Genomic DNA, 10,103 nt, shown 5'->3' on the forward strand with positions numbered 1-10,103 from the left:
TGAGTATTAGGGAATACTATTTTTCTGTTGGGGAATATTCTTTTAAGGTATGTGACTTTTGTTTATGCTGCTTTTAACTCTGTGAAGCTATGATTTTTTGCCTGTCTAACACTTAATTGTCTAATAAAGACTTGAACAGGATAGCAAGGCAGGAGCAAGGCTAGGCAGGGCTGGCAGGCAGGCAGAGAATATAAACAGAAGGAGAATCAGGAAGAGAGGAGCAAGGAAACAAAGAGAGGACATCAGGGGTCAGCCACCTAGCTACACATACACAGCAAGCTACAGAAAAAGAAGTAAAGAAAGATATACAGAAATTGAGAAAGATAAAAACCCGGAGGAAATTTTTGGTAGCCGGAAAAGCAAGATGTGAGGTAACAAGCCATGAGTCTCATGGTAAAATATACACTAAAAGAAATGGGTTAATTTATAATTAGAGCTAGCCACCAAGAAGCCTAAGACACTGGCCAGATAATTGTAACTTAAAAAAAGAAAGAAAAGAAGAGCTGGCAAGAAAAAGCCAAGGTAAGACCAGGCATTCCTAAGAATAAGAATCCATGTATGATTTATCTGGGAACTAGGTGGTAGCCCCCCAAAAGCCAAAAGAGTCAAATATCACAAAACAGCTGAGTGTATGTTCAACTCCCCTACTTTCCCATATGAAGAGCCTATCCATCAAAAAATCATAACTGAGAAGGTTTCAAGTGTACTTCAGTGGTTAAGAGTGCTTGCCCAGTTAGCATGAAATGAGAACCACTAATTCAGAACAAGAAAATAAAGAAAAAAGAAGAAAGTAGGGTGGAGGGGAAGAGACAGCAGCTGCAGAACAGTAAGTAATTCTGAGGTGTGATCCCAGACCTCCTCTATCAGCAGGTTTAGACATGAGCCACAAGAACTGACCACATTATTCTGGGATGCTTCCCAGTGAGTAGTTCAAGTCGAAACCAATGCTTTTCAAATTGAGGATTGAAACCCATTAGTGGGTCATTAAAAAGTCAATGTTGAATTTTGTATGAGAACCAAAATGAAAGGGAAATGCAGCATAAAAAGTAGCTTCTGTATTTTGTTATATTTTCTGCCATGTTAACAGGATTAGTTCTCTGAAGTTTACAAACGCATCTTCTGCTTAATTGTAACCACAGTAAATCATAATCTGTAGGTTATACAATATGTACTATTGTATATAATGTAGTATATGTAGCCTATAATATATTCACCCTTATAGTTGAGAAAATAGTTCATGTTCCAACTTGAAGTCAAAAACTACACTCGACTCAAATATAATACTTTTCCCTACATACATACAAACCCATGATAAAGTTTAATTTGCAAATTATATACAGTGCAAATAAAATTAGTGAAACCTAACTATAAGGATCTCCTGTGATAAATCCTATGTGACTGATCTCTTTCTCAAGCACCTTACCAAATGAACTGCAGTCTTCTTGTGGGTGGGTGTGGGAAGTCCTTCTGACTATGTTTTGCTTTTATTGGTTAATGAAGAAAGCTGTTTCGGCTAGTGAAATACAGTGCTACATGATAAGATGGTGAAGCACACGGACACTTTGATGGAACAGCTCTATGTAAGGTTAGGTGAACATAAACACTGCGGCATTGCAGCAGGATTCTGAGAACTGGGTGGACGCAGAGTGATTAATAGATGAGCTGCACATGCACAATGAATAAACTGCATAGAGGAATGACTCAACCTCGGCTATGCAGCTGGCTGGGGAGATTTCATCATTCTAGTCAGAATGCACACAACTTCAAGCCCACAAATTGCTCATTCTGGAATATTTCATTTAATATTTTTCTAATAAACTGACCAAAAGTAACTAAAACCTGAAAAAATAACAACAGGGTAGGAAAGAAGGATTAGCAGTTAAAAGAACTTCCGCTCTTTCAGAGGACCCAGGTTCAATTAACAGCACCCACCATGGCGACTCACAACAGTCTGTAAACTCAGTTCCCAGGGATCTAATGCCCTCTTCCTGCCTTACAGGCACCAAGCACATGGTGCAGACATACACACATAAAATATATTTTTAATAAAGAAGATCATAGATAAGGGGAAACTAATACACTTATTTTGAGGAACAGCAGCTTGGTCCCTAGCTGCTACCCACGCCATCTAGTCGGACTCTAGAGCAGAAGCTTAGGTAGTACAGCCTATCTGCCCTAGAGTAGTGGATACTCAACTTGAACTATAGTTTTACAGGTTAAACTACTTTCAGTGAAATAACCTTAGACTGCTTTTAATCTGCAGTCTTCTAAAATGAAACATCAAAGTCCCAAAGCCTGAAAGAAAAGCCAGTCACTTATGCTACACAGGGTGGTACATGTCTTTAACCCACAGCACTTGGGAAATAGAGGCAGGTGGATCTGTGAGTTCAAGGCCGACCAGGGCTCCACAAGGGGGAGGGGGTATGGTGGTTACTTCCTGTGTATATTAGAAACAGTTTTACTTTTGAATGAACTCCTTCATGAAGAGACTATTTTACTAAGGACCTAACAGATAACTAAGAATTTACCAGTCATTTATTATGAAATTCAAACAAAATTGGAAAAATAAAACTGTTTTCTATTTTCTATATAGCATGCTACTGCATTTTAGGCAGAGTATGTCTCTATCATTCAGCATGGTCCCATGGGAAATGTAACATTCCTAATTCTTGCCTACTAAATGTCAAAGGTGTTGGCTAGTCTTGACATACGAACAAGGTCCCATATATTCCAAAAGCTCTGCAGGAGTTGAGGTAATCAATCAAGAATCAGGACTTAGCCAGGTGGTAGTGGTCATGCCTTTAATTCCAGCACTTGCAAGGTGGAGACAGGCGGATTTCAGTGAGTTCAAGGCCAGCCTGGTCTACAAAGAAAGTTCCAGGACAGTCAGGACTGTTACACACTGTTACACAGAAACCCTGTCTCAAAAAAAAAAAAAATCATGATAGGTGTAACTAAACAAATATAAAAATAGTCTACAACTATGCACCAAGCTTATACCATCAAGTAAAATTTTATTTATTCAATGCTTATCTTCATTTTTTAAAAAAGATTTATGTTTACAACTGTTTTGCCTGCATGCATGCATGTGTGATACCCAGAGAAGTCAGAAGGCATTGGATTCCCTGGAAAATGGGAGTTATGGATGGCTGTGAGCCTTGATGCGGGCACTGAGAACCGAACCCAAGTCCTCTATAAGAGCAGCAAGTTAACTGCTGAACCATCTCTCCAATCTTTTAATTTCACTTCAACACAATTTTAACTGTATCAAGAAGTTCCAGTTTAACTGTCCGCGGTTAAAACAACGTTACATTGTTTTGGCAATAGTAACTGTATTAGTAATGCTGAAACTAGGAATACCAAATTGTATTTCTTTTGCTTAGAAAAGTGGAAGAGCCTTTCACTTTATTATTATTTGCTCCCTTTCCCACATGTAACTATTAATTCTGGTAAACCCATAATTCAGTAATTTTTTTGCCTAGGCATCTAAAATTGACATGAAAAACATTAACTTCTGTTCCCAAAAAGGCTGAGGTGTAAAACTGTGTGTATGTGTTACTGAGACGGTGTAATAACTAAACTTTATTTGGTTATATATAAGTACATATGTAGACATTATCACCTCCTTTAGAGAAAAAGAACCTGAAGAAGTTAGGCAAGTTATCCAAGATCAACAAATAATAGAAGGCAAAAATAGGATAATTAAAATCCAGAAGTCTATTTCAGTGTCTCTGAATATTGTATCCTGGGCACGTCACTTGTCTCACCCTAATGCTAGCTCTAATCCACACGTCTCATCTAACCACACTGTTACTTCATCTACTGTCTATTTCGTTTGGGAAATGAGTTCCCTAACAGTTTTTGGAAGCTCTGAAATGATTAGTTGTACACTTTATCCAGTAGCTAGATATTTTGTGGAAACAGGAGAGTGGTTTAAAATGTCTAACCCAGCATGCTGCTGGAGAATGGGCAGTTCACAGTGGGATTCAAAGTGAACTCTAACCATCCCGTGACGAGGGCACTTAGCAAACAGATGGTGGAATGTGAAAGGAGGGCTTTCAGCTCAAGGCACACCTAGGTCCACATTTCTACTACCTACTAGCTAAATGCTCTTGTCAAAGGACAGAAAGTAGGCAATTACTCAATTTATACTCTAGATATTTTTATCAGTGTATCAAGTATCTATGTACAATTAGCGTATGTTTAGGAAAGTGGTTCTCAAGTTTGGGGTGATTTTGCTACTACTTCCTTAGGGAGACTAGCAATAAAGACATTTCTGAACATAACTACAAAGTGCTATGTAGTGAGCAGAAGGATCTGCTAACATCCTACATGAAACAACTAACTAATCATGTCAACATGCCAGAAGCACCAAATCTGAGGCCCTAGAGCCACATGGAACCTGAATTTTCAGATGCATCTCTAACTGAGGAATCTGTTTTATCAACACAGAGACTTGCTTAGTGGCAGAGCACTAGCCCAGCATGCACAAGGTGCTTCACTTAATCTCCAGCAATGATAGGAAAAATGTATATATTTCAAGTTGTACTTACTATTTAGATATAGGCAGGTCTGACAAATTGTTTTGAATCATTTACTTTAGACTTTTGTTTGTTTTGAGACAGTCTCACTATGTAGCCCTGACTGGGGCCTGCAATTACACAGACTAGGTTGGCCTTAAATTTGTGCAGATTCTCCCACCTTCCCCTTCTTAGTCGCTTATTATTCACTTTGAAGAGAATTTCTGTTTTTACCACCCAGTTAAGTGCCAGTCCACAATCCCTTAAATACAAGTTTATCGGCAATATCTTATGTCTTCCCTAGTTCCCACATCTAAGTGAGCTCCTAACACTTGAGAAACCATCCCAAGAACTGAGCTGAATTTTTTTTTTTTAAGTCATGACATTACCTGCAGTATCCAGTTAACCTTTACATTACAGGCATCCTCACCATGTATCTCAGGTCATAATCTAATTTCCCACTGTATCTGACAGCCTTAGCAACCTTTTGATAACCTCTGTTAAACAGTTAAAAAGGGAGAAGGGCTAGTGTTAAATTAAAGTCCATTATAAATCATAAAATATACACTGACTGTTAACCTTGTTAACGAGAAAAATCTGTGTGGCTCAATGTGGTAATCACTAGCCACATGTAGTGATTTAAATTTAAGTAAAATTAATAAAAATGTATTTCTCGGTTGCTCTAATCACATTCCAAATGCCTTACAGTCCCATGTGGCTAATGACTACCGCGTAGCAGATGACATACAGACACAGAGCACTCTTCCCAGCACTGTAGACAGCTGTCCCCTGGACAGGACTAGCATCCAACTGCGAAAACTAGGGCACATTCTGAAAATTCTAACGAGGTCCTCAAGAAATTTAGTACAGAGAATTAAGTTCATTCTGCTCTAACAGCTTTAACTCTTATTACAACCCAAGATAAAAGAGTATGCCCCACTTAGCAATAAAAATAGCATTCTTAAGATTCAGGAGCCACAGCTACTATTAACCAGTTCACTAAATATTTAACTGAATGCCAGCCACACATGGCAGGTACTATGGTAGAAACTGAAGATCAAAAATTGAGTCTCTTTTAAATGTAAGAAGCATGCAAATGCAGAGACTTGATTTTTCCGAGACAACTCAGTTTCTCTGAATAGAATGTCTTATAGTTATGGGGACCAGTCAGAACACTGAAGTGTCAAGACTGTAAACTTACAAAACGAGCAATTAATAAAGATCCAGAATTGACCTCTACTGTAAATCAATTAAAGTCTCTAAAGCTCATTTCCACACCTACAGAAATTATGTCTTCTACACAAAGTCTGTATAAAGTTACAGAGTGTAAGAACCACATCTGAAGACAGCAAAGCACTTAGTCCAGTAAACTACGGACCATGCTAAACTTCTGCATTTACTCTCACGCTGTTCCAACTCCTGTTTCAGAGGAGGTTCTCTAACACTAGCACCCTTAAGCATCAATCAATACATTTCCATTTCTCTCCCACTTGATATTACTCACCTCACTAAAACTTACATTTGTTCCTTTCTCACATCGACAAATTCTTACTGAATATTCTAAAAGTTAACAAATTAAGACATATTTCATCTCCACAATAAAACTCAGATTTACTTTACTTTAAATGAGTGCTAAATTCTAGTTTCCACATCTGAATGGAAAAGACCACAGCTAATGTCCCTAGACATTTATTAGCTGTGATAATTTCAACACACCTCTAAAGGAACTGCTTCCAATTTCTAAATCAATAGTTCTAATACCTTGTGATCTCAAGTTCCTTATCTCTTTATTATATTGTGTATGGATGATGGGGGTGCATATACCATGCATGGCACATGGAGACAACTTTATGCAATCAGTTTCTGCTCCACTTATCTCTTTTCAAAATTACTGAGAACTTCAAAAAAATTTTGTCTATGTTTATATAAACGACAGCAACTTTTCCAGAATTAACAACAACAAAAAAGTAGTAGAAAGGACTTAAAAGAAGCTAGATGCCCCATCTGCCTCTGTATTTTGCTCTTGTTTTGGTTCAAGAATAGAAAGAAAATTTTCTCTTACAGTTACACAGTTGAGAAACCAACAGGTATTTTAAAATATTTCTTAGTAGTTCAGCAATATCTCAACCTATAACAATGAATTTTTCAGAGTAAAATCTATTAATATATATTGTATTTTAAATGGATCTTCCAACATGCATTGAAAATAAATTATGCGTATCTTTCCAAAGTTAACAAGTTTCCCTAAACAACAGTGAGTATAAAATAGTCATCAACACAATAAATACATCTAAAGCAAGCCTGCGGCTCTCAAGGAAAGGGACAGTAAGTACTGTGCACACAAGTGTGAGCTGTGCTGCCGGCTTCTCACTGGACAACTTGTGTAGGTATGCATGTGGAGCCTACAGAAGGATCTTGAGTTTTCCTCTATGACTTTCCACCTTTGCCTGGAGACAGGTCTCTCATTAAAACCTGGAGCTCCAAGCTTCAGTGAGCTCCTGGGATCCAGATGTCTCCATCCCCCAAACACTGGGGTGACAGGCACGTGGTGATGGAGATCTGAATTCAGGTTCTCTTAATTTCAGAGTAAGCACTCTTAATGTGTCTTTTCCCCAAACACACTAGATATAACTTCAAAATTAAAGAATGATAAACTATGAAATTTCCAAACTTGGGTACTTAGTCCAACCAGTATAAAAATACTCCACAGATCTATGTAAACAAAAATACTATCTCTTTAAAATGTATTTTTATTACGTATATATGTGTCTTGCCTGCATGAATGTCTGTGCAGCACTTGTGTGCTGATGCCTGTGAATGTAGAAGTGAGCATCTCCTGGGACTGTAGTTACAAACTATTGTGAGTCACCATGTGGGTACTGGGAGTTGAACCCAGTTCCTCTGGGAAGAGCGGTCAGAGCTCTTAATCACTGGGCCATCTCTCCAGTTCCCACACAAATGTCATTTTAAAAAATCTAAGTATAAGCCGGGCGATGGTGGCGCACGCCTTTAATCCCAGCACTCGGGAGGCAGAGGCAGGCGGATCTCTGTGAGTTCGAGACCAGCCTGGTCTACAGAGAGAGTTCCAGGACAGGCTCCAAATCCACAGAGAAACCCTGTCTCGAAAAACAAAAACAAAAAAAAAATCTAAGTATATTTGCATAAATTCAAGAGAAAAACTAGCTCTCAATGTTTAATATATAATAACTGGAACATTGAGCACACATAAAGGAGTTAACGCTAGTGCCTAAATTCTTTTATCATAGCAAGGATTTGTTCAATCCCTGTAGCAAACAACTTTTAGAACAGAAATACAGTAAGACTACAAAAACATTAAAGCTGTTACTGAGACGTCAAGTAATTGAACCACAAAACACTACATGTGAAGAAGAAGAAAAGCTATTTGGGGGCATTCTGGTAGGTATCCCTACATTTACTGCATTTAAATCTGAGAACAACCAGCCATTAAGTCTGTGCTACCAATTCCTGTCTTGGAGGGAAAGAAGCTGAAATCCAAGTCCTCTGCTCATAGTCAGAAGGAGATGAGATGGTACAACTGGGGTTTAAAACGAAGCCCTTCACTAGACTAAGGCATCTCTTCGTCTCTCCTTAACGTCAAACATCCAGACTACGGAAAAGCTACCTCTTGGTGACAAAGGAAATGGGCTTTTCTTGAGGGTGACATTATTTAAAAAGAGCCAAACTCACAGTTTTTAGTTCCATCAGGACTTGTTCATCCACTCCATCATCCAGAAAGATGTCTCGTACATCATTAATAACATCTTCAATCACAGATCTATATAATTTAGGCTTTAAAGGAAAAATAAGATTCAATAAAAGACTGATTTCAAAAGTTTAACAGCCTTTAAGAAATTCTTAAATACAGGCCATTTGGCCAACTGTCTAAAATTTACTTTAAATTGTGCCTTTAAAGATATGGCAATCCTAAACTAGGCTTATCACTCGGGAGGCAGACAGGAGGATTTCAGATTTCCAACCTAGTCTACAGAGACCCTGTCTCAAAAACAAAAAAACAAAAACAAGCAAACAAAAAACATATTTTGGCCTCATTAAACTGGATTTAATAATTACATATTTTATAGAGGCATAAGGCTGTGCAATGTAGTTCAGAAACCAAAGTTCTTTATGCACACGCAACCCATACAAATTCCTGTTACAATTTCCTTGTTTGTGAGCAAAATAACAAACACCATGATTAATAGTTTATGATGTCTGGGTCCTACTATTCACGCTTGGTTTAACCCCCGTCCTATCTCATAACCTTTCCAATTATTGAATTTTGGGGAACTTTCAATTCACTAGCCATCTCCTGGTCATAACCAGCAAACTAATCAGAATTTGATCATATAAATGCCTTTGTCCCCCTGCCCTAGTTTGTCCTTCAAGCTACCCCACTGAGTTGTACATTGGCCGTGTAATTTTAAATTGGTAGGACAAATTTCCAGGAGACCAGATGCTTTAAGGTTTCAAGAAATCAGTTACCCCCAAATCTTCTGAGATTCAGACACTTGGGTACAAATCTGGTTTCACTATGGCTGAAGGGAAAAGGGAAATGCTTAAATTCTAACCTCTTGGGCCAGGGTTTGTCTCTACTGCATACAAAGTCATTTAGATCTGTCCTTTCAAAAGGCAATATTCCAAACTTTGAAAGCCATAAATTAGAGGCCTCCTGTGGCATCATCAAGTGATTCACTGGAAGGTTCTTTTCAAAAAGTACTAATTTTCTAGCACAATATTAAGTAAATTGGGTGGGTTGTTATACTGGACCCCATGTTAGCCAATGATACAATTAAAACCACCACCTAACCTTTAATGCTTAAAATCCAGTTTAGTACCCCATATGTCAATGTATTGTAGGCAGAAAGATCTCTCGAGTGACTGAGCTTCTGTCACTTCGTGCTTTGTGTGTTTGTATTAAGAAAACACGATGAAACGTTAGGCGCTGTGTTTCTAACATTTCCTGAATACCTGGTGAACAAAACACTACCAAGTCCTCTGTGGAAGAAACATTTAATGTACAACATTCTTTAAGCCGAGAATGTTTAAAAAAAAAAAAAAAAAAAGTTCAAGGGGACAAAAAAATCATGTGGTCTAAAATGGTTTAAAATTTAAATTCTATAAATAAAGAGGAAAAATAAAACGATGCTGCAATTCTGGCCTACTTCCCACTACAAACAAAGGCAGCACACCCTAGCTTTTACAGGAAAACACACTCGGATCTGTGAAAGCAGCCTCCCGGCTCGGAAGCGAAATTTCGGCGTGAAAGGAACCTAGAAATAAATTGAGCTCCGCACGCGGGCGCCTCTCGCCTCGGGAGCACGCACCTCCCAGCCCCGCGCTCAGCAGCTCTCACTATTTAAAGCCGGATCTGGTGTTTAAATGGAGAGGCGGTGACGTAGGCCTGAAAAGCACCTTCCCATCCTGGCAGAGTCTATATTAGAGAGCGGCAATGGCTCTATATAAACAGGGCAGCCAAAGGGAGGAGGACCACAAGGCGCAGGCACTGAAAAGCAGGGTAAGCGGCCGCAGCCATGATGGATCGACCCGAGTCGCCAACGGTAC

The 10,103-nt window shown here is 38.7% G+C and overlaps 1 protein-coding gene across 1 annotated transcript in view; it reads right to left on the minus strand.

The window, feature by feature from the left end:
• The window catches only part of Gtf2a1 (general transcription factor IIA subunit 1), a 33,696-nt gene that overhangs the window by 22,219 nt on the left and 1,374 nt on the right, over positions 1-10,103 (minus strand). The window contains exon 2 of the mRNA XM_005343419.2: positions 8,229-8,330. Within this exon, the coding sequence (XP_005343476.1) occupies positions 8,229-8,330 (102 nt within the window). The remainder of the gene's footprint in view (positions 1-8,228; positions 8,331-10,103) is intronic.

The sequence above is a fragment of the Microtus ochrogaster genome, chromosome 1, assembly GCF_000317375.1.
Source record: "Microtus ochrogaster isolate Prairie Vole_2 chromosome 1, MicOch1.0, whole genome shotgun sequence".
NCBI lineage: Eukaryota > Metazoa > Chordata > Mammalia > Rodentia > Cricetidae > Microtus > Microtus ochrogaster.